The sequence below is a fragment of the Rhodnius prolixus genome, unplaced genomic scaffold (assembly GCF_049639745.1).
Source record: "Rhodnius prolixus isolate KJV_2025 unplaced genomic scaffold, Rpr scaffold_4, whole genome shotgun sequence".
Lineage (NCBI taxonomy): Eukaryota > Metazoa > Arthropoda > Insecta > Hemiptera > Reduviidae > Rhodnius > Rhodnius prolixus.
The window spans coordinates 31819492-31843862 of record NW_027411614.1 but is presented as its reverse complement, the minus strand read 5'-3'; the positions used below and the strand labels follow the sequence as shown (position 1 = coordinate 31843862).

General features: G+C 35.1%; 2 protein-coding genes across 6 annotated transcripts in view; one reads left to right on the top strand and one right to left on the bottom strand.

Annotated features, from left to right (window-relative positions):
* The window catches only part of LOC141455996 (inactive dipeptidyl peptidase 10-like), a 333209-nt gene that overhangs the window by 55217 nt on the left and 253621 nt on the right, over window positions 1-24371 (bottom strand). The gene's annotated exons all lie outside the window — the stretch shown is intronic.
* LOC141455489 (uncharacterized) lies at window positions 1780-19116 on the top strand. The gene is made up of 4 exons (XM_074130600.1): window positions 1780-2051; window positions 8041-8174; window positions 12961-13066; window positions 18846-19116. Exons 1-4 carry the CDS (start codon window positions 1941-1943, stop codon window positions 19053-19055), a joined length of 561 nt encoding a protein of 186 aa, XP_073986701.1. The 5' UTR covers window positions 1780-1940; the 3' UTR covers window positions 19056-19116.

The following is a 24371-nucleotide window of genomic DNA, read 5'->3' as shown; positions in this document are numbered from 1 at the left end:
AAAAAATTTAAATAAAAAATTGCATAAAGCTTTAAACTCACAATAAGTTAAAATGAGGAACAACAAATAGTCCAACTTTATTCTAATGCAAAGAAAGAAATAATATGGAGAAAGAAAGATCTCGTTTAATGAAGAAGCTGCCATTCTAAACTTTCTAAAATACCATTAGCTTCAATTAAAACCTCCATCGCAAGAGCTACCATTGTTTTTATTAGTTAGAATTGAATTAGTTCACTATAACTCTCTAAGAGCTTTGTATAAATAAGCTCCCATTTTGCTAAAGAAAACCGAACTTACTACTTCTTATTTATTTCCCCTTTCGTTGCTTGCAAGCACTTTGGAAAGGGAGCTGTGAACCCTGTGAGTCCTACTGCGAGCTGGGAACCAAAGCGAGGTCTGCCTTGCACATTGGCTCACACATCACATTCGCACTTATGCGAGGTCTGTAAATTAAGTAATGAGACTGATTTTTTAAATTTTTTTATTCAAAAAGAATTACAATTCTATATTGTCACCTTCTAAATAACTTCCTTCTGAAGCCTCACAACGCTGGAGACGTTTCTTCCATTCCTCATAGCAGTGCTCGAACTCCGATACTGGAATAGCCTTCAGCTGGTCGGTTACAGCCGTTTGAATGTTTTCGACTGTCCCAAAATGAGTTCCCTTGAGGTTTGATCCCATTTTCTGGAACGTTGTCATTACTGGTGACGAGTCTTGGGTGTTTGAGTACGACTCAGAAACCAAGCACCAGAGCATGGAGTGACACACTTCAACCTCTCCAAAGCTCCAAAAAAAAGCAAGGATGGCAAAGTCGAAGATCAAATGCATGCTGATTTGTTTTTTCGATATCCACGGAATCGTCCACAAAGAGTTTCTACCTCAAGGTCAAACGGTCAATCAACACTTTTACTGAGAGGTTCTTGAAAAAACTTCGAAAAAGGGTCATTCGTGTGAGACTAAACATCATGAACAAGTGGGTGTTGCATCACGATAATGCTCCTTGTCACACAGCAATTTCAATAAACGAGTTTTTGGCCAGTAAAAACATTTCTGTGGCTCCTCAGGCTCCTTATTCGCCTGACTTGAGTCCTTGTGACTTTTTTTCTCTTCCCCGAAGTTGAAAAATCACCTCAAGGGAACTCATTTTGGGACAGTCGAAAACATTCAAAAGGCTGTAACCGACTTCAGCTGAAGGCTATTCCAGTATCGGAGTTCGAGCACTGCTATGAGGAGTGGAAGAAAGGTCTCCAGCGCTGTGTGGCTTCAGAAGGAAGTTATTTTGAAGGTGACAATATAGAATTGTAATTCTTTTTGAATAAAACAATCAGTCGCATTACTTAATTTACAGATCTTGTATATTAACGAGGGCTGCCTTTCCTAGGGAACATCTAAGTACGCAGTAAAGTTTGCAAACACGCAAGCGCGAAGTTTGCAGCGCGAACAATATTCCATAGCCAGTGCCTAAATACGAAATTAAACCTGCTGACGATATTTTATCTATTTTATCTAAAAGAAATGGTATTATTTTGTCATTTATTACTTATTTCTTCAATTCTCTTTTACTTAATTCACAAGTCTTATTGGTAACCAGTAAATATGATTCCATAAAAGCAAAATGGAATTAAAGACATGAATGAGAGTCATCCAACAAGGGACCAACTAAGTGTCTTCGAAGGATGGCCTGTTTTCTATCATACAATCAGGTGCATGATTTCCATCATGCGTCAGCCTTTTTTAAAAATAATTTTTTAAAATAAAACATATGTTTTATTTACTTTTTTATTTTTCATTTGAACATGCAATAATAATAGACATGACATAGACTTTTACATCGAATCAAACACAAACTAGGTAACACACACATACACACACACATACACATAACACAAACTAACACACATTACAATCCGGATTACAGTCATAAACATCTAATTAATAAAATGTCTCACAGGAAAATATTGTATTTTGCATATTGTGCGAATATGCTTTCAAACAGAATGGAGTGCTGTGTACACAAATCTGTGAAGAGGAAAGAAACTGCTAAATTGGAAGTAAGTATTTACAAAATTTAATACAAATTACAAAAATCGTAAAATTAATTGTGTTAAAAAAAAAGAAGATAAAAATAAAAATGTAGAATAGCAATTCTGGCCTTCCTTTACTAGAGCTTTCTTTGTGCTAGCTGGTTACAAATGATCTTGTCACTTAATCGTTGGGTATTGACAGAACTGTGAATAAAATAAAGAAGTCAGTTCCAGCTAATGACTCTGGATCATTGTTCTCTTGCGAATCTATTTTCCGAGCACATATTTTCTCGATCAGAAAATAAAATTGAAAAATCTGATAAGAAAAAGCACACGACTTTCAAGTATTTTACAATTTCAATTCACAACTCATTCTCAAAACTTTTGAAACATGCTTACTTGAAGTTAAAATCAAGTTGTTCACTATAATTACTAATGGTTTGTAGAACAGTTCCTTACTGAAATGATTCTCATAACCAACTCTCTCCCAGAACCTAGTATTTAAAAAACTAAAACTATTTAAAAAAGAAAAGTAAGGCGCCACGGTAGCCGAGCGGGTTAAGAGGCGAGACCTGCAAAGCTAATATGCATTGTGGTACTGGGTTCGATTCCCGGTCTTGGCCTTGGATTTTATTTAATATTTAAATGAAAAATAGTAAAGTACGTTTGCTATTCGCCTCCGTCCGCGACCCTAGTAAATGGTAGTTGGACGTTAAGCCACGCCTGAAAAAATAGGCGATTACTTTACTTTACGGCTAATGTAAAGAATAGTTACCCGGAAGTGTGGCCTGATTATTTTTAGGGCATGCGCAGTACAGCACACTTACCGTTGAGTTTTTAAACTACTTCCCGCCAATGTACTGTATATAATTTGTTTGAATTTCTTACCTCTTATGTTTCGCGCGCATGCGCAGTACACTTACTGCATAGCAACTGCTTCCTTTGTATTATCAGCTGCCCTGTTTGTAACTTGAGGTGCCTTTTTTTTGTAACTTTATGAGCATGAGAGTTTTAAATTTGCAGTTTTTTTTTAAAATTAAAGCATGAATGTAGTGTGAGTGAGGATGGAGTAAAGGAGTAACAATACCCAATAAAGGGGGGTTTAAATAAAATTATCAATCTTAAATAAATAAATCTAAGTGATTCTGATTCGCTGTTACCATATAACCCGCCAGATTTAAATGTAAATATAAAATAAATAGTTTTATATTTATATTTGAATATGGCGGGTTATATAGTAACAGCGAATCAGAATCACTTCGAATTAGGCCACACCTCCGGGTAACTATTCTTTACATTTACCTACTTTACTTAAAAAAGAAAAGTAAAAAGTAAAGTAATTGCTTATTTTTTTTATGCGGGCTTTACGTCCAACCACCAATTAGTTGTCGTGGACAGAGGCGACTAGCAAACATACTTTACTGTAAATTTCTCATATTAACCATTAAATAAAATCCAAGGCCTGGGAATCGAACCCAGTACTACAATGCATATTAGCTTTAAAGGTCTCGCCTCTAATCGCTTTTCAAAAAAACTTAAAAAAAATAAAGGTTTTAGATATTTTTTTTTTGTATAAACTAAATCAAGAGAAAGTTATTGGTGCCGTTTTTGAGAAATATCAAAAAAAGCACACATTCTGTAGAAAACTATTTAATTCTCGTTCACAGGAAGTAGAAGCATGAGATCTAATTATACTAAAATGGTAAATTAGAGACAATCTAGTCTCCATTTGCCGCAGTGCCCTTAATCGAAGTTTACAGCAAAAAAATATTTCAAATAGAAGTTTTAGAACAAAGTTCTAAATAGCACAAAGTTTAAAAAGGAATAGTTAGAAACATTTTCTTGTGGACCAGATGGTTGAATTAAAAACTAATCTAGTTGCTTTTGTTACAAGAGTGGTGGTACATGTAACTATCCCAAAATATGTCTTTTTTATATCAAAAAGACTTACTTTTACCCAGAAGAAATAATTAGCCTTGTGCTGCAAGTCTGATGTTCATCGATTCAGTATAAATATGTTACCTACAGTTACAGCTGAAGAGTGCCAGAGTAGTTCTAATATGACTCATCAATAAGGAACGGATTTTTATGTATTTAAAAATGCCAAATATTTAATTAAAATATGCATTTATTTTCGTCAATTATGTGGAAAATATGTGATTTTCTTAAAATATTTTCTGGAATATTTAAGTAAAATGGACATTTTTTTTTATGAAAATGGAGTTTTTTTCGGGGGGGGCAAGTTATAATTATTTATACAAGAAAAGAACATTTTTACAATTTATAATAATTTATTAGGAACAAAATAATTTGTTTTTACAAGTTATAATGATTTATACAACAAAGAACATTTTTACTATTTATAAAAAGATGTGTTAAATTTTCAATTTTGAAAACTTCACTCTTCGAAATTGTTTGCAACCACATGAAATTTCAAATGTTGGAACGTAAAGTGACAACGATCTGGGCGTAAGATGGACTTGTAACCACTAAAAGATCGTTCAACATCTACAGATGTTATAGGTGCCTTGCTGAAAGAAGTTATCTCGTTGGTTGTAAAGGGTACACGATGTTCTGAGGTGACTTCTGTTCCACTGATAATATCAGAAATCTGGCAGATGGTCTCCCACCCTTTGTTCTTGCTCAGTACTTCTACCAGTTTTGATCTGATCAGATCTCCCTTACTCCCAGGTATTCCTTCCACCTTTTCGATGACTTTATTAACGTTGAGACGAACGTTTTCTGTCAGTCGAACATTTTGGGACTCAAGTTGGGTAATGGCTTGTGCAAGAAATACGCAATTGTCAGAAATGAATGCAAGGTCGTTCCTTAAATTAGGTTTCTCGAATAAAGACTTGGCTGTATTTATCGCTACTGCTTCGTCTTCGAGATGTGAAAGGACATTCTTGATTTTATTGTAGTTTTCATAGTAATACTGAGCTGCTTCCAGCCAAGTACCCCATCTTGTCAATATTGGTTCTGGTGGAAGGCACAAGTCTGGATAGAGATCTTTTAGCATTTTAATGCGACTTGGTGCTTTTAAAAACACTTTTTTAACCACTGTGATTCACAGTCTGTGGTTCACAGTTCCTGTCAACCACCTCCCAATTATGAAAATATGCCCAAAATGAAAAATATGTACATATCTTGATTAAATATGTAGAAATATTTATTTATTTTAATCAAATATGTATAAATATGCGATAACATCCAAATATGTGGAAATATGTGAAATAAAAGTAGGCTCAAACGGCTTAAAGAGTGTCAGTATGAATACTTCTAGTTGAAAAACGTCTGTAAATTGCCTAGAAAAAAATATGTAAATACATACGAATCCGTTCCCTACTCATCAATAATCATCACTAATGACTTTAACAAAACTATTAGAGAAATTCGTGAGAAAAGTGAGCTCTTTCTTAAAATTCTGAATTTGTTATGAATGTTTTGAAAACTATAATGGCAGGCGTAAAGAGATTTTGAGCAAACTAGGATTGCTATTTTGTGCGCAGCTTCAAGTCCTACCCTTTAGGATTAACATCTCCAAGATTGATCATAAAGTGCAGCTTGTTTGAGACGAATGTTGTACAATCTGCTGTAGAAATACTACGCTTTCTTTGTTTCAAAATGTTTGTAATATTAGTGTTTCAGACAAAAATTATATAATTAGACAGTAAGTAAAGCAATAAAATTTTGTTTTTCATTGGAATTTTCAATTTAGATTAAGTAAAAACCTCCTGGTCTCAGCTCTTTATTTCAGCTCATTAATTACATACCAGAGAGACCCACAACTTGTTAGCCCAGAAAGTTACCCATGTCAGCCGTCTTAATCAAAGGTTAGAAGGTTGAGAGTGTGGGCAAAGTTGGTTAAAATGTAAAGTCCCTTGCTGTATATGTACATCGTTTAATATCTTCCATTCATTCCTGATTGTAAATTTACTGCAACTTGCTAAACGGAATAATAAATTAAACAGAATTTAGTAAAACCTTATTGGTTTAATCAACTAGTTTTTAGCGTGGAAAATTATTAATCAATCTATTTTCTGAAGGTGTGCGAAAATTAGCTTTAACAAATTAATTTTGGAATAGTTATTTATTTAACAAGTGCGGAAAGTAGTACTTTTCCTCACACGAGGCAGGGTTTGCACGCACAAGCGAGCGAAGCGAGGCGAGTGCAAGTGCAAATTGCCGAGTGTGAGGAAAATACTTTACACCCGAGTTAAATATTATATTTTTTCTGCAACCATTAGGGTTATTAACTAAAAAAAAAAACTAAACATGAATCACTAGAATCCATTTTAAATTTCTATAAGGTAACACTATAACCTTTTTAACTGTTATAATTAAAAATATCTAATTATTTATTAAAATATTTTTATTTCTATATTCCTTTCAATTTTTATTTTATTTTTTTAATATTCGTTTTTTAATTATTTAGATCAAATAAATTTAAATAAGCTTATTAAAGTTTTACAGAAAATATTTAATAACAAAACTTCTTATATCAAGGAAGCACAATAAAGTTTTTCCACTCACTAGTGCGGAAAGTGACACTAATGGGAATTTTTCCCCACTAGTGAGGGAAGTTGGGCATTACACAGCTGATTTTAATTGAGTAATGAGAACTTCCCTACATGGTTGCAGAAAAATAAATATTTTTAATACAAATTTAATGCTTGTATTTCTGCGTAAAAATTCTGGTGTTTGGCACACTCTGTACTTATTCTTATTAAAAATGCTTATTAAAAATAGAGTTTTAGCTCAGGGTGATAATTTTAAAAAGGTGTGTGGGTCTATTAGAAAAGAATAACTCAAAAAACATTGTAAAGCTTAAATGTAGTGTTCTTTTTTAATTCCTCTTTTAATTATTAGAGTAACTGACTTATCGGTGAGTGGCTAAATATAACGCATTATCTTCCCTGCAGTTAATTCCAATTGCAGTAAATGCAATTTCAGTATACTGCCTTAAATTTTTGACACGATTAATTCTTGACTCTACAAGAATATCACAAGTACCTGAACAACGATTTCTTATCTTACAAAATAACATTTTACGTCAAAATTTTTGCAAATGACTTTATGTTAGTTGGTCTTACAACTAAAAGAACATCCCTTGATTGTTAACTGGATATTATATAGCATTTTATGAAATGCCATACAGTCAGATGGGGTATGTATACGATTGTCGCTGCCGATACAAAGAAGATATTCCAAAGAGCTCATTAAATTAAAGAACTTGAATGTTTATTTTTATAATTTTTGTCTACGCCATAAATATAAGTAACAGTTTGAAAGAAAGATAAATCCTAGCTATTCATTACTTTTACCACACACTGTAGTGAAACAAGCTTGCCCCAAATAAACACAAGTATGTTGCACTTGATCTACGAAAAGCGAGGTGCTGTTTAAAGGGTAGAACTTGAGGTTATGCACAGAATAGCATTCTTACATTGATTAATATCATTAACGTGTGCTAACTTCGTTTATAACATAGTCATAACAAATTCGAATGATAAGAAAGTACCTACATAGTAAGGGAATCTTTCCGCAAACTTCTCTTAACTGCAATTAGAAACATATGCGCGCATTATGTTTGCATTTAAAGAAGTTATGAAAATCTTTGAAATTACAGGGTGATGAAAAACTTGATGCGCCTTTTACAAAACTCTTTCGTTTTTCGAAACAATTAGTGGTTAGATCTTTCTTTTTACTTCTTATTCTGAATTATTTTTCACGAAACAGGTTCTCTCCGGAAAATAGATTTAAGGAATTTAGAAGACAGAAAATAGAATGCTACTTATTAATAAATCGTGAATATATCAAGACATTATCACCTTTCAAATTTTTCCAATGAATAAATGTAATCCCAAATCTATGTTATTCCAAAATACTTTGAAAAATAGTGCTTTATAATCTTAGATCAATTAAAATTGGTAAAGATATTATTAATTAATCTGCTTTGTTTGAATGAATAATATTGATTGAACGAAAACTAATGACCATTGTTTCTTTTTGTCAGGGATATAAAATGGTGTATGGACAATTCTCCAAGATTTGGTATGGAACTTTGCCGACCATAATCAAGAGTCCAAAAAATGTAGTTTGGGGCTCAACGTGGGAATTCGAAGAAACTTACAAGCAATACTTAGATGAGTAAGTGAACGGAAATTCTGTCATAAGAGATTTAATGTTTGTTTTAAAATATTTTCTCAATTTCCAAATTAACTCTTGGAATTCATATGAGCGGAACCATCCTTAACTGCCTTTGGTGATTGGTTGAACGCTTGGTTGTGGACAGATTTCCTGCAAAAGGTATGGAGGAGAACTTGTGATGAAATTTAGAGAGTTGAGAAATTGGAAATTTCGATTCAAAAGTGAATAGCCAAAAACATCAAACCAATAGAATAGTTTTATATACTCACGTGATTAATCTAGAGACAAAAATAAAAATGCATATATAATTATTATACGAGGGTCGTTTGAAAAGTCCGTGCAAAGTCAGAGAGATAACACTACTGACGCGTATCGAGGTTATGTTTAGTTAGTAGCATCTCTTGGAAGAACACACACCAAGTTTCAGCCAGATCGGACGAAAAAGAATTTCGTGTGTTGATTAAACACTACTTTATGAAAGGCAAAACGCCTGAGGCGACTAAAGAGAAGCTTGATAAACATTATGGTGACTCTACACCTTCGATTAGAACAGTTTATAAGTGGTTTCAAAATTTTCGGAGTGGCCATAAGGGCACAAGTGACGCTGAACGTTCTGGACGCCCTGTTGAGGTTACTACTCCAGAAATCATTGATAAAATCCATGATATGGTGATGGATGACAGAAGAGTGAAGGTGCGTGAGATTGCTAGTGCTGTGGGCATCTGGAATGAACGGGTACATAATATTTTGCATCAACATTTGGACATGACAAAGCTATCCGCAAGATGGGTGCCGCGATTGCTCACGCTTGACCAAAAACGAAATCGTGTGAAGTGTTGCAAGGACGGTTTGCAGCTGTTCCAGAAGAATCCGCAGGACTTGAACCGTCGTTTCGACACTGTGGATGAAACATGGATACATCACTACACTCCTGAGACCAAAGAACAGTCTAAACAATGGGTTACCAAGGGGGAATCTGCGCTAAAAAAGGCGAAGACCGTTCCTTCGGCCGGAAAGATTATGGCGACTGTCTTTTAGGATTCGCAAGGAATAATCCTCATCGACTATCTGGAAAAGGGTAAAACTATTACAGGTGCATATTATTCATCGTTATTGGACCGTTTGAAAACCGAGTTGCAAGAAAAACGCCCACGATTGGCCCACAAAAAAGTCCTTTTCCATCACGACAACGCACCAGCTCACACCTCAGCAGTTGTGGTCGCAAAATTAATGGAAATAGGGTTTCAACTCGTTTCACATCCCCCCTATTCTCCAGGCTTGGCTCCCTCGGACTACTATTTGTTCCTCAATATGAAGAAATAATGGCTGGCGGGAAAAAGATTTTATTCAAACGAGGAGATGATTGCAAAAACGAATGGCTATTTTTCAGACTTGGACAAATCCTATTATTCGGAAGGGATCAACAAACTAGAGCAGCGTTGGACGAAGTGTATAAGCCTAAAAGGAGACTATGTTGAAAAATAAAAAAGGTTTACCCCAAAAAATTAAGTAGTTTTTATTTTTGCACGCACTTTTCAAACGACCCTCGTATGTGAACATATATTTACAATGCGCGGGAATTTGAGGATCTAGGTTCAGGAAAATTACATCTACCCCTCGCAATTTATGCAAAAGTTAAGGATTCGATTCTCAGTGTTTAGCAGTTTCTTCAGTAGATGAGCTAAGGCGACAGCTAGATCTACAGACGATACTATCTTGCGATCCTTCATCCTCCAAAAGTTCCACCAAAAGAAGTGTTACAGTGTAAGTTGTTTTGTTTTTAATTAGATAATTTCTGATTTGATACATAAACCTAGTGCAACGGAAGGTAGTTATGAATTTTTGTATTTTTTTTTGTATAAATAAAACTCTTTTCTGTTATTCAATTGATGTCCATGCGAATACTTGGTTTTACAATATTTAAAAACATTCCGTTGAAATACCATTACTCCAAATCTGTTCGCATATCACAAATATTTCTCTTTTTTTTAGCTTTGCTCTGAATCCCTCCGTTAGACTTTACTTACCTACGCCTAACTTCAATAAAATACTTATCAAAAAGATATACAAGTCTGTTCAAAATTTTATTTAAATTATAACTTTTAAAACTTTAAAATAAATGATATATTTATAGAAAAGTGAGTCACAAAATATCGAGAAAATTCGAACTATCTTCGATATTTTAATTTGGAATTAAATAGTTGATGATTTAATTTCTAAAACCAGCAGTTCAACCCTCAATTCCAATCAAACTCTTGTTTACCAAACAGTCATTCTTCTTACAGTCAGTTTACGTTAAAGCCACAACCGTTCTCCACACGATTTATTTTGCTTAGATATCCACTAAAGGTAAACATTTTACATGTGAGTATTCAGGCCAAGAGATAACTTAAAATGTTCTTCAACGAAACAAAAGCTGTGATCTTCTTTGGCAATGTATAACAGGCAACAAACTGTAATAACAAAAAACTGACAGTTATACTGTCAAAAGCCATTATAGAGCTTGAAGCAATATACAAAATCAATCAAATTTGCCTTAAGATAGAAATCTCTAAAATCAAGAGAACAACTCTAACACCATTAATAATGGTGCAAATCGACAAAAAACAACCAATAATTTCGGTTTCCCTTGGTTTCCAAAAACAAGATGATCCTGAGATTTTATTCTGAGTTGCGTTTCTCATTTTATTGAAGTTTGATTTAATCCTTATCAATTTATCTGTTATAATAAAATCAAATTTCAACTTTATCAGTCACACTCTCAGAATTCCCAACCAGGCAATCTTTGAATTAACTACATCGGACATGGTAAACGAAATGTTAGCCAAAAAAATACTTAGATTCCTGAACGAATTACGACCGTAATTATTTGTTTGTTATAGTCCCAGTAACACATATTTATTACGTTTGTCTGAAAAGCCAGTTTTTCTTTACTTATTGTAATATCGCCACCTGTAGGTTAGTGCTGTAAATCCTGGCCATCCTTACGTCTGTCCTGAAGTCGTCTCCATTATCTTTCACACAATTTATTGAGAAGCTGTGTTTACGTAAATGAAAGTATAGATTTAAAACTGAAATTCTAATGGATTAACTTTTCAAACCAAAACCTCCTTCACCAAAAAAAAAGGAATATTCTGTGTGCGCCCCTAAATTTCGCTTTTAGTAAAGTAAAGTAATCGCCTATTTTTTTCAGGCGGAGCTTAACGTCCAACTAGCAATTAGGTCACTAGCAAACATACTTTACTGTAAATTTCTTTTATTAACCATTAAATAAAATGCAAGGCCTAAGATCGGGAATCGAACCCAGGACCACAATACGTATTAGCTTTACAGGTCTTGCCTCTAACCGCTCGGCTATCGTGGCGCCTAAAAAAATTACTTTTAATTACCCTTTTACTAAACCCAGTTCTTCCCCGTCAAGTTAAGAGGATTAAGAAACAAAAAGACGATACTGAAGAACACATCGAAGGCGTCCTACATTTCTTCTTTTCATTTTTAATCTCCAGAATGAGGCTACTTGAGAATCAATTTGTATAATGCATTCCAAAATAGTGAGACCATTTGTAACTATTTCTATAAAATTGTATTTTTTTTTTTTTTTAAAGTTATAAAGCTTACTACATAGAAATAAGGCGCCACGGTAGCCGAGCGGTTAGAGGCGAGACCTGCGAAGCTAAGATATACGAGGGTCGTTTGAAAAGTCCGTGCAAAGTCAGAGAGATAGCACTACTGGCGCGTATCGAGGTTATGTTTAGTTAGTAGCATCTCTTGGAAGAACACACACCAAGTTTCAGCCAGATCGGTCAATTTCTTTGTGTTTGGCATTCATTTGAATCGAGGAAGTCGAGTGATTTTCAAAAAATGGACGAAAAAGAATTTCGTGTGTTGATTAAACACTACTTTATGAAAGGCAAAACGCCTCAGGAGACTAAAGAGAAGCTTGATAAACATTATGGTGACTCTGCACCTTCGATTAGAACAGTTTATAAGTGGTTTCAAAATTTTCGGAGTGGCCGTATGGGCGAAGACCGTTCCTTCGGCCGGAAAGATTATGGCGACTGTCTTTTGGGATTCGCAAGGAATAATCCTCATCGACTATCTGGAAAAGGGTAAAACTATTACAGGTGCATATTATTCATCGTTATTGGACCGTTTGAAAACCGAGCTGCAAGAAAAACGCCCACGATTGGCCCACAAAACAGTCCTTTTCCATCACGACAACGCACCAGCTCACACCTCAGCAGTTGTGGTCGCAAAATTAATGGAAATAGGGTTCCAACTCGTTTCACATCCCCCCTATTCTCCAGACTTGGCTCCCTCGGACTAATATTTGTTCCCCAATATGAAGAAATGGCTGGCGGGAAAAAGATTTTATTCAAACGAGGAGGTGATTGCAGAAACGAATGGCTATTTTTCAGACTTGGACAAATCCTATTATTCGGAAGGGATCAACAAACTAGAGCAGCGTTGGACGAAGTGTATAAGCCTAAAAGGAGACTATGTTGAAAAATAAAAAAGGTTTACTCCAAAAAATTAAGTAGTTTTTATTTTTGCACGGACTTTTCAAACGACCCTCGTATTGTGGTACTGGGTTCGATTCCCGGCCTTGGCCTTGGATTTTATTTAATGGTTAAATGAGAAATAGTAAAGTACGTTTGCTAGTCGCCTCCGTCCGCGACACCTAATTGGTAGCTGGACGTTAAGCCCCGCTTGAAAAAATAGGCGATTACTTTACTTTACTACTACATAGAAATAAATTATGAATATAACTTCTTGTACTTTGCAGGCTGATGGGTGTCGGTGAAGGAATTTACAAACCTGTAACAGTAGAATTGTCTTCACTGAAAGCCAGAGGTGGTACTTTCCCAGCCCTTACTTATCAACTAGTCAAGGTAAACTATAAATCAATTAGAAAGAGAGAGTTCAGAATAGAAAACTATTTAACAATAAACAAATTTGGGATGCTACTTATCTTAAGAATGTACTATTTCGTAAAACTTCTGAGAAACTGATATATACTCTTTTTTTTTTACATTCATCCCTCTACTATATACAACTATTTACATAAACTACAACTAATGGATGGATCAGTATTCTATATTCCTACCATCTTTATAGCTTAACCGAAATTAAAATCACGAAATCCTTCTGTAATCATTTTCTTGCATTCATTCTAATCGGCTATAACTTTTAAATACTTTCATATTTCATTGCTAGCTCTGCTATAAACTTAAGCACATAGATGTTGGTGGAGAATATAATGTCTTCGTAGCGAAATGGTGCATCTAAATACCTGTATATGTCGTCAAACATTCGTTTCCTTTCTACCACATAACGTGGACATATCATTATTATATGTTTGAAATCTTCCTCATCATTGCAATCTACGCAAAGAGGAGAGGGACCTTTTGTTGATCCTGTGTAGATATGATCCGCACACAGCGTGGTTCGCTCTCAGCCTGCTTATTGTCGTAACAACCCATTTATTAGTGACAGTTCCCTTAAACCATGGTTGTCTAGGTGAGTGATCTGCCATAGTTTTATAGAATCTCCCTTTATTACCATTACTGTAATCTGTCTGCCATTTTTGTAGTGCTGCTTTTGCAATTAAACACTTGATATCGGTTTGTGGTAATTTATAGTTTAGCCATTTCCCCCACTATTGGCGGGACTTTGCAAGTTTATCAACAATTTCATTTTTCTTTTTATACCACAATGACCTCTTACACTCAAAAAATTAATGCAGGCCCCTTTAAGATCTTTACTTAAGGCCTCCCTTTTTGAAATAATAACGATTGCTGCTCATTCTTTTCAAATCAAAGTTAAAAAATTATCAGTCTGCGGATAAGAAATATTAATTTTAATCACATAACTATTTGACAGATGTGAAGATTGTGGTATTAAATTAATCTAAAAAGTCCATATCACTCAATAGTACTTCAAAATTCAACAGGTTTTTTGGAAATAGATTTTGTTTTGGTCACATGTGGATGGTTGCCAACTTCCACTAGTTGAAGTCGTTCAACTGAATTCTGTTGGAAATTTAGCGTTCAATGTTTATAGAATTGGAGAGGAATTTGTTTAATTTCTACTAAAGTTTGTTTACTTCCTAAAACATCTCATTCAACTTTAAGCAAGAAAGTTAATTTTAAAGTTTCTTCAATTGATTTCTTGTAACGTTTTGCGGAATATATTTTTTATTATTTAACGGAGAATCAAAATTATCAGACAGTTCTACATTTCCTATTGATCACCCGAAATTCTTTGCCCTTTGGCTGCTGTCGAATATTACACTCTCGTAAGCAAATAAATCACTCTAGTTCTAGGTACAAATCATACAAATAACTACTGTTTCATATATTGGGTTGTCCGGAAAATAATGCAAGATTATGGTTTTAAAAGGAAAAAAGAAAATTTAATGATTTATAACTGTTATTAATCAAAATATTCTCCATTACTTTCTACACATTTCTGCCAACGTTTGGGTAACTTTTCCATACCCTCTGTATAGAATTTGGGATCCTTAGAATTTAGAAAACGCATTTTCTAATGTTCTTTGGTTAATAAATTTTTTATTTTGTAAATAGCGGTCCAGGTGTCTGAAACAAAATGGTAATCAGTAGGCGAGAGGTCCGGTGAGTAGGGCGGGTGTGGTAGAGTCTCATAGCCAAGCTCCAACAATTTTCGGGAAGTCAACACGTGAGATATGTGGCCGAGCGTTGTCATGCAACAGAATGGGCCCCTTTCGACTGACTAAAGATGGCTTCATTATTGCCAGTTTCTGATGTATTTCGGCAATTTGGTTACAATACGATTTGGTATTGATGGTTTCGCCAGGATTCAAGTAGCTATGATTAATCAGACCAAATGAAGCCCACCAAACAGTAACCATCTTTTTTTTCTTTTTTTTTTTTGATGATTTGGGGGCTTTGGAAAATGTCCTGCTGCTTCTCCTTCGTCAAGCCACTATCCAGAGCGTCTGCTGTTGTCGTAGTGGATCCACTTTTCATCGCAAGTCACAATTCTGGACAGAAAAGGATAGCTGTTGTTTCGGCAAAGAAGTGCGGCACAAATTTCATACCGCTGATCTTTTTGGCGGTCGTTTAATGTGTGAGGAACCCAACTTTCAAGCTTTTTCACCTTCCCAATCGCCTTGAGATGGTCATCGACGGTTGATTTGCTGACTTCGAGTTTCCCTGCCAGTTCTCGGAGAGTTGTTCTGGGATCTTTTTTCCACCAAAGCTCGGAGAACATCATCATCAAGGGCAGAACTTCTTCCACGGCCTTCTTTGTCTTCAAGGCTCAAGTATCCCTCTCGAAATCTCTGGAACCACCTTTGAACTGTGCACTCACTTATACTGCCCCAGACATCGTTGATATTTCTGGCCGTTTGGGCCCCACGTTCCGGCCAAGTTTGAACTCGTAAAACAAAATTATGCGAAAATCACGCTTTGACATCTCAGTAAAGGCTGAATTATTTCCAAGTAGCAAAATGTTACATAGGTAAACAAACATTTTTGTTAGAAAGAGGATTAATAAGTGTTTACTTCCATAATAGTTTGATTTTGTTCCATTTAACCCATCCATGATCAATCTCTTGTAACTTTTTTTCCATTCTTATGAATCTAGAATTCTAGAGTAAAGAAATTTTTTCATTTGACCTATCCTGAACATTGCCTTCTACTTGCTATCGAGGGCTTTTAGATAACGTTTTGAACTTAAAATTATAACATCAGTTTTGTGACTCTTTAAGAAACCATCCTAGCACAAGCGTTTGTGCTTACAGCCTATGTATCTTTTATTACCTCCAAGAATCTCCTCTTTGTTTCGGAGCTTCCAATCTCATCTTCCCATTTTTCCATAATATCCAGTTAATTTCGTGAGGCCAGGATACATCGCAATTAGCTCAGCAAACCGCCAGAATTATGTGAAATTTGTTGCCACCAAATCTATGTAGCTCTTGAAAATTGTAAAAGTTAAAGAAGCTTTTGATATGAAGCTTTTCCCGTTATTTGGTGCAACAAATGGGGATTGAAAAGTGAAAAACAGATCTTGGGAAAGGTATATTTTGAATGGCAGTATTATAGTTTAAAAGAAGATAGAGATTAACGGTGAAAAGTGAATAGTGTACAGAACACTGAAAGCCCAAGCTTCAGGTGGTTGAGTTCAATCAAGCATAATAGATACACTAGTTCTGTACTTCCAAAATTGGATGTCGATATAGATCCAATTAAATTAAACACTAATATCTACCGTAAGATGTAGTTTGGTAAAGGAACTTGTTTGGATAAATCTACTCTTGGTTGCTAAAACCAGTCAATTTAGTGACAACAAGTTAAGTCAAAATTTCCAAACTAAAATTTCAAGACAAAAATCCCCAGAAATCAATTAAATATTAAGAGTTCATAAGTCAATTACCATGGTTTTATTTTCAAAGTTATTTTTAGATTTAAAGAACTGCAGACTTACTTTTTAGGCTCAGTCAGAGGAAAAACTAAGGCGTAAATAACTTTCTTTCTTTTGATAAGTAAATAAGTCCTCACTTGTTATTCCTTCAACCGTACTAACTAGATCAGGAGGTTGAGAAGAAGGTAAACATTAGTAACTGTGGCTTAAAATAGAATCAAACAAGCATGGCGTCGCCTAGTCTAATACAAATAAATGAAAATGCCATAATACATTTCTTTTCTCCTATTTTGGTCTTTAATAGTTAGCGACTGATGAACAACCATTTTTATTCTTTTGTTCAACATGTAGGAACATGCCTTTTAAAAAGGAATATTAAAAAAGTGAGATGTGTATATAAAATTGGTAACTCGACTCTCGCATACTCTTTGCGTTAGATGTAGTCCTTCTTATTCTAACTAGATCCTCTACATCCTCGCTCACAGGAATAATACGCGCTCATCTTGGGTGATTGGCTAAGATAGGATTCTTGATAGAGTTCTTGGTCCCAATTACAGTTGCTCTTACAGAATAATAAAGTGATAAGGAGAATAAAGATTGGAAGATGAGCGGATTGTAGCCGCAGAGAAGCCATACTCTTTTGCTGATGAAGAAACACTGAATAACGTGATATTGTAAATAAAAGGCAAACATTTAAATGAGTATAAAGGAATACAATAGGTTGCCAATTAATAGATAAAGAAAAGCACGAAAAAGTGCATATTTAGCACAACAATAATCAGTTCAATCTCCTCAAATTAAATGCTGATGATGGCCTCATTAGGCCAAAACATCAATTAAATACAAATGAAAACGAAATAGGAGTTCTTTTTTTCCTACAAATTCACTAAGTTTTCAATTGCTCATTTATTTATTTAAATAGAAGTTGTTACATGATAATAAATAGGCTCCTAAACCATTGCATTAAAAGTCCCCTAAATCTTAAATAAAGCATGGCAGGAGTTGTAACAAAAAACCACCCACAAACGGCAGAATGGCTTTAAGTAATTTTGCTTCTTTTTTAAGCAAAAATGGGCCATTACCACATTTTATGGTACTTTATTTTGTATTTTTGGTATTTTATGCACCTCAAAATTTAGAAAATGTTTTGTGGAAAAACAAGTAAGAGAGAGGGGGCCCATTTGAACAGGGGGCACCTTTGAACGGTTTCAATTTCTCGCCAAATATTTAAAACATTTATGATTGGTAATTTTCTCCATATGTTGTGGTAGACCTGTTGTATAATTGACAGAGTTTCCCTTCGTTTTCATTGTTTGGTAAAGTCAGAATTGACGAATGTTATATTTTGTAAGGTGGAAGTAAAATTTTTGTTGCAGCTTTGGAAGTGTATTGTCAAGATTGTAGTGGACAAGGTGTAAGTTTTATTGGTCCATATTAACATTTGGAATTCGTATTTTTAAATCTAGTATTTACAAAAATCTATTTGCTTGCTAAAAGTGTTGGATATTATAATTTCTTTTTTGGAAGGAGAGGGGGCACAATTCAACATCACAGTTAAAATGTGCCCTACCGACCTGCAAGTTTGTGAATTCTTTTGGTTTAATCGCAGAGAAGGGGAAAGTGGTCTGAACCTACATTAAGAAGCGCAACAAACCGAATATTTTGTTCAAACTTCCTAAACCCATCACACTTCGGGTACAACATCCCGAACTGAGTCATTCTTGATTTTTGAACTAGATTTCAGTGGTTTAAAAGAGAAAGTAATGTAGTAGTGAGAGAAATAACTGATAGAAGGTAGATTCAGAGTAAAGTAGTATCATTTCTTTCTATTTTATATTGTGTTCAAAGCTACCCCCACCAGTGGGGCAGATATTAACACTTGTCATAACATTTTTAAATTAAAAAAATATAGATATATATATGTAAAGTACCAACTGTTTATTGATATAGATTTGCTCAGAAGACTTGAAAGTTGTAGAAAACAAAATAAAAAGGTTCAATAATACGATTCTGTGCACTCTGTAACAGAAAATGTAAAGTCTGTTCAAATGTACCCCCCCTCTCCCCTACATAAAAATAAAAACTAAAAATTTAGTAATTTATACAATTTTGTTTGCATTACAAAAGCGTAATTTTGAAGTATTTTATTTTATTTATGAAGATTCTAGCCAGCAGTATTATAATGGTCACTTATCTTTACTCTTAGTACATACACACATTGTTAATAAATTAGTTATTATGTATTAAGTTATAATGTAATTTTAGAAACCGGCTCAGCCAACGATGAAGTATGGAATCATTCTAAAAAAATATCGTCCATCCAAGGTTTACCAAGAACAATTATTGGCTGGAGCAGAAGAAGCTTGTCTACCACTATACTATAGGAAATGGTTGAGGTCAATCAGGCATAATGGATACACTGGTTCAGTACTTCCGAAATTGGATGTTGATATAGATCCACTTAAATTGGATTAAATTCAAAAAAAACATTTTATAAAGATAGCATTATGTAAATACAATTGTCAATTTCAGTAAATGATGACATTTAATTACCATGTAAAAAAAACTGTGATGAGTTGATGCTGTTTGTTGATGTTACGTGAGTAAATGGATGAGGGTATTTGCTTGTGAAAGAAAATTAAGAGATTTTTGCTCACTTGTTAGGACATCCCGATGTTGAGATGTGACATACAAATAGCTCTTTAGCTCTAATTTCAATGTTCTCTACTGTTTTGAGAATTACTTTTAAGCCTTTTGATAGATAGATAGATTCAGCCAGAGCGGTCTCAAGGCCTACGCCACTGAGACCCCTTTGGATCTATTGTGGCTCCCCTCACTCTAAAGCTCACCCTCCAGACCCGTCCTTTCAATCAGACTCTTAATTCTGGAGAGCGACTCTTGGGTTAAGCCCGCAGGCCTTGGTTTTTCCTCCCCGAGAAGTAACATCCTTAGCCATACGAGCCCCTCACACTGACACAACACGTGCAGTGCTGTTTCCTCCTCTCCTTGACAGAACCTACAGAGGCTATTATTTGCCAGGCCCATTCGATGCATGTATTTTCTGAGTCTGCGGTGGCCAGTTTATAGGCCTACAATCATCCTTATAGCCCCACGGCCTTGACAAATTAATTCTGCAGTCAGCCTCGGCGAATAGCCTCTAATGAACACCTTCGCCTGTCTCTGCCCAGTGAGTGGTAGCCAGCCACCACTCTTGAGACCTACTCTGCACCCATAGGTTAATGGCCGCAGACTTAACATACTTCGAAACCCCAAAACAGGGCTCCGGGCCAACGAAGTGTCCTTTAGAGCCTTCCAGGGCCAATAAATATTCCACTTCGTTTCCCTTATGTCCTGAATGATCAGGTACCCAAACCAGAAAGACCTTATTTTGGTCACTATTTCCCTTCAGGGCACCCAGACAGTCCCAAACCAGCCTTGAATTGACCTGGTAGGAACTAATAGCTCGTAGAGCAGCCTGACTATCCGAGAAGATTACGACCTTAGAATTAATCATTCTTCGCCCTTTAATCTCGGCAGCACAGAACCTAATTGCAACTAGCTCAGCCTGAAAAACTCTAGCTAGGTTTCCTAGGCTAACCGAAAACCTACATTTCGGCTTCACCCCGTACACTTCCTTCCCACACCCTTTTCTGTCTTGGAGCCATCCGTGTACCCTCTTTGATAGAAATCCGTTTGTTTGTTGATTGCAGTTGCCCAAACCATATTCATGCCTGGACGCGTTCACAAATTTTGGCTTAGTGTGAAATTGCAGCTTAATTCTCTGTTCGTTAGGCGAGCGTAGTAGATGAGATCAGATAAGTTTCATGCAAACAAGTCGGGTCATTTCAGTGAAGATCCACCAAACCCTTCTTCAAAAACCTAGAAATGACTTTTATGATTTAAAGGACGTGATATTTGATTAATTTTGTGACCATTCTAAATTGGTATTTCCATTATTCGGGACATCATCTTCAGAAACGCTCCTTTCTATTAATACATGTCAGACCTGTTCTGCATGTCAGCACAATCTGGTGCAATATAATGTAATGTTGATAAGCTAACCTTGCGATAGCTTTCTAGGCTCAGAACATGCCATGGCTGACCACCAAAGTAATAACAAAAAAAAATCTTTAAACAAGACAATCTGAATCTGGTATCCAAACACCAACTACAGAACAACCTGCTAGGTAGAGAAAGTTCTTATTTGATCTAACATTCCTCTGGAGGGTTACTCTTTCCCTCGTTTCCTGGTCCACATATTTTACGCCTCGAGTATTCTATTAGATGCAAAACTGAACTATTTGGGTCTTTGTAAGGTAACACTGAAACATTCCTTTGCATTGCAAAGGTGCAGTTAATAGGCTTGTGAAATTTCCTCCAGAGATGTTTGTGAATTACTTCATCTCCATAGTGTATCGTTAATATTTACTTTCCACCTCAACTGTTTGCTAATTTCTTACTATGTAAAGCGAACCTTAATAGTTACAAATAACTGCCAGCATTTTACTAAAGCTCAATTTAGCAGGTTTGCTTTGAGTAACTCGATTTGAGGTGATATACGTATCTTTGTTCAACAAGCTACTGTTTGAATAGCTAAGGTGAGTATTTCAAAATTTGTTCTCTAAATGAAGCCTGAAACGCATTTAAGGCCGAATTCTGAAGTATGACAATGCAAAGCGCAAAAATTACCTTATAATATAACGCGATAAACTGATATCAGAACTGGGTGAACATTACGTCTTTCTTGTACGTCAAATTCATTCCAAGTTATGAATTTCTTTAATCTTACTTAATGTTAGTTTACTTCACTAAAATAATAAGCTAACTTGAAGGTAGCGTAACACTCGCAGCTCCTCAGACTATCCTTAAAAACAATTTTATTAAAAAGAAAATTTTAAATAAAAGCGTCACCAGTTTATTTAGTTAAACGGTAAAAAAAAAAATTAGAAAAAGTATTTATCAGTAGAACCTTTCAGAATAATGAAGTGGTAACATACCATGAACATACCACATACCGCAAACATGAAATTTTAACAATCCATTAACTTAATAAAAACTCACAGGAATAATTCCATAAAAATAGCATTTTAGAGGCAGGCAAAAATGAAGGGCAAATGAACGGAAGCTTATTATCAAGTGCTGTTTACACTTTATCCAAATACAAATATTTTAACTTCCCGTCATACTCGGTTTTTGAGTTAGGCTGATCTCAGGCCGTCACACAAAAGCAGAAATACTTTTTAGACTCTGGAGACCTCAAAAAAATGTATTCCCAAAATTCGAAAGTGAAATTCAACCCTAATTTAAAATTAGCAAAAAAAATGTTCTTTTAAATTTTAATCAGACGACTTCCTTCTAGATAAAGAGAAATTTCAGAGGGATGAGTTAATGTAATTGTGTTAATTACATTAGTAGAACCTTTCAGAATAATGAAATGGCCACTTGGTGAACAGTAACATACCAACTCCAAGCGCCTAGACTACATAATAAGTTCACATATGAACGTCGCCTAAATTGCTGACATGCCAATTTGCATGGCAATTTTACATTATCATCAAAGTCGAGGTACAGAAAGGTAATCAAATAATAAAAAGCTCTCGATGCACCAAAAATACAAAATAAGTAGCTAAGTTTTTTTTTTATATACAAATATTTTTTTCAATTATAAGAAAAGTGATTATTGTTTCAGATCGTAATTTCACTTTGCGATATTTTTTTAATCGATATTTGGCCATTTACTCAAGATGTTTTTCAAAATTTAACACTTTTGGAAATATTTTTACATAGACAATATGAGTTTTTTTTTCACTGTCATATTAATTACCACGAATATGAACATTTGTGAATTCTATTTGGAAAGACAGTGGGTTAACGATGAAAAACGATATTCCTAAAACTTCGCAAGCTATTGCAGATAATTTCGATCAGTTTTTATCGATAAATTTTAACCTTTTTTTATCCATAATTTTCGTCAACCGTACATGGATTTTTTTTTAAATACAAATATTATGCTCGGATATTATTTGTCAATAATGAAATTGTGAAATTAGATTAAGTAAAATTGATTTATTTCCTCTTGTTAGCGTTTGTTGCAATGATAAATATATATTTGCCATTATGCGTACATAACAGGCTTTGAATGCAACCAACCATTAGACGATATATTTATGTGTTTTAAAGAAATATGGTTGCAGTTAAAAGTAGTTTATGGACAACTCACTCAGACTTTATGTTGAATAACCGCAAATGTTTTCAGTAGATCCTTACAAGTTGTGATGGATCATAAGTAGCCATGTAATGGCCACCAAGACGTACGTTACCACTATTAGTGACGTTAAACTTTTATATACACAACTCCAAGACCAGCAATCGAACCCAAAATACTTCACTTCTATCCATCAGTCTACCTCTCTCCCTTGCAGTCTTGTTACATTACATTATCATGTTATTATTTTCAGGGTACAATAATCTTTGGAGGTAATTCGCGCTTGTTGGTTAATTAACCAATAATAATTGTAAAGAATAGTTGGGCTACTCTTGCGTCACACTATGAGGTGGTGAAATAGCGAGTTTACCCCGAAGTTGAAGAATGTGATTCGGATATATCTTTATTATTATTACCATCCCCAGGGATTAATTTGATTTCTAATAATTCTGAAGTTTGTCCGTCCATAAGGGGACAACATACGTAGTTCCCTCATTTCAAAATTGTCACATTACTTCCTCTTAGATAGATCTGGCTGATTAATTACCCGAACTTAACAGAAAAGCTCATTAGAAAGGTAATTCTATGGTTTCCACTTAAATTCTGGAGAATATTCTAATGTAACGAAATCCTCCTGACACTATTTTGGAAGCTCATGCAGTCGAATTCGTCTAATAGTGGAGATAAGGGTAGGGATATGCTCAGACGTTAGTGACCTTGGTTTTTTTCAGGAAAAAGTAGCAGGAGTTAGACAGTGACTTCACTCCCCTAAAGTGACTGTATGGTGTGCAGTATCCCAATTTGGGATTATTGGTCCTTACTTTTTCGAGGATAATGGGCGAACCGTCACTGTCACCGCTGAGCGCTATGTGACAATGTTGGAAGAGTTTTTTGAACCTGAGCTGGAAGAATTGAGTGGAGCAACTAATCTGGGAGACCTCTGGTTCCAACAGGACGGGGCTACATCCCACACTGTTAGGATTTCAATGGCGAGATAGAGGCAAGTGTTCCCCCAGCGCCTCGTCTCTTTGAGGGGTGACGTGGAGTGGCCTGCGAGATTTGAGCATTTTGATTTTTTTCTTTGGGGGTACATAAAGGAAAAAGTTTTTAAACATCGTCCACATACCCAGGAAGAACTTAAGGACAGAATCAGAGAGGAAGTTACGGCAATACCCATCGAAATATGCAGAAGAGCGGTTGAAAACTTCAGAATTCGTCTTCCGCCGCCACCTACGTGATATTATATTTCAAACTTAATGTAAAAAACTAGATTCTGTACTGAATTAAACAATATAAACATAATTTCTGTAAGTTGAATTGTTCTTGTTTTACATCCCTTTAAAACCGGTTCATATCTTTTGCCCCACCCTGTTTTAGAGCAAAGAGATTTCTAATTTGGATTGCTTGCTACTTAGTTTTAGGCCGATATGGAAAGTCTCTTTGGTCGAGAACCTGGTGGCTGTTCCGAGGGTCGGAGCTCCTAACAACCACTTCTGGAAAACCACACACTTTCTAGAATTTCTCAACCTGGATCAGATCAAGTGCCCATCTCGACTTAAAAAGATCCTAGATGTCAGAAAATAGGT

What these genes read in the sequence shown, in the direction of transcription:
- LOC141455489 (XM_074130600.1), top strand. Translation starts at nt 1,941, where the DNA reads ATGTCTCACAGGAAAATATTGTATTTTGCATATTGTGCGAATATGCTT. An exon ending in AAGAAACTGCTAAATTGGAA is followed by an intron (nt 2,052 to 8,040) that starts GTAAGTATTTAC and finishes TCTTTTTGTCAG; the next exon opens with GGATATAAAATGGTGTATGG. An exon ending in TACAAGCAATACTTAGATGA is followed by an intron (nt 8,175 to 12,960) that starts GTAAGTGAACGG and finishes TGTACTTTGCAG; the next exon opens with GCTGATGGGTGTCGGTGAAG.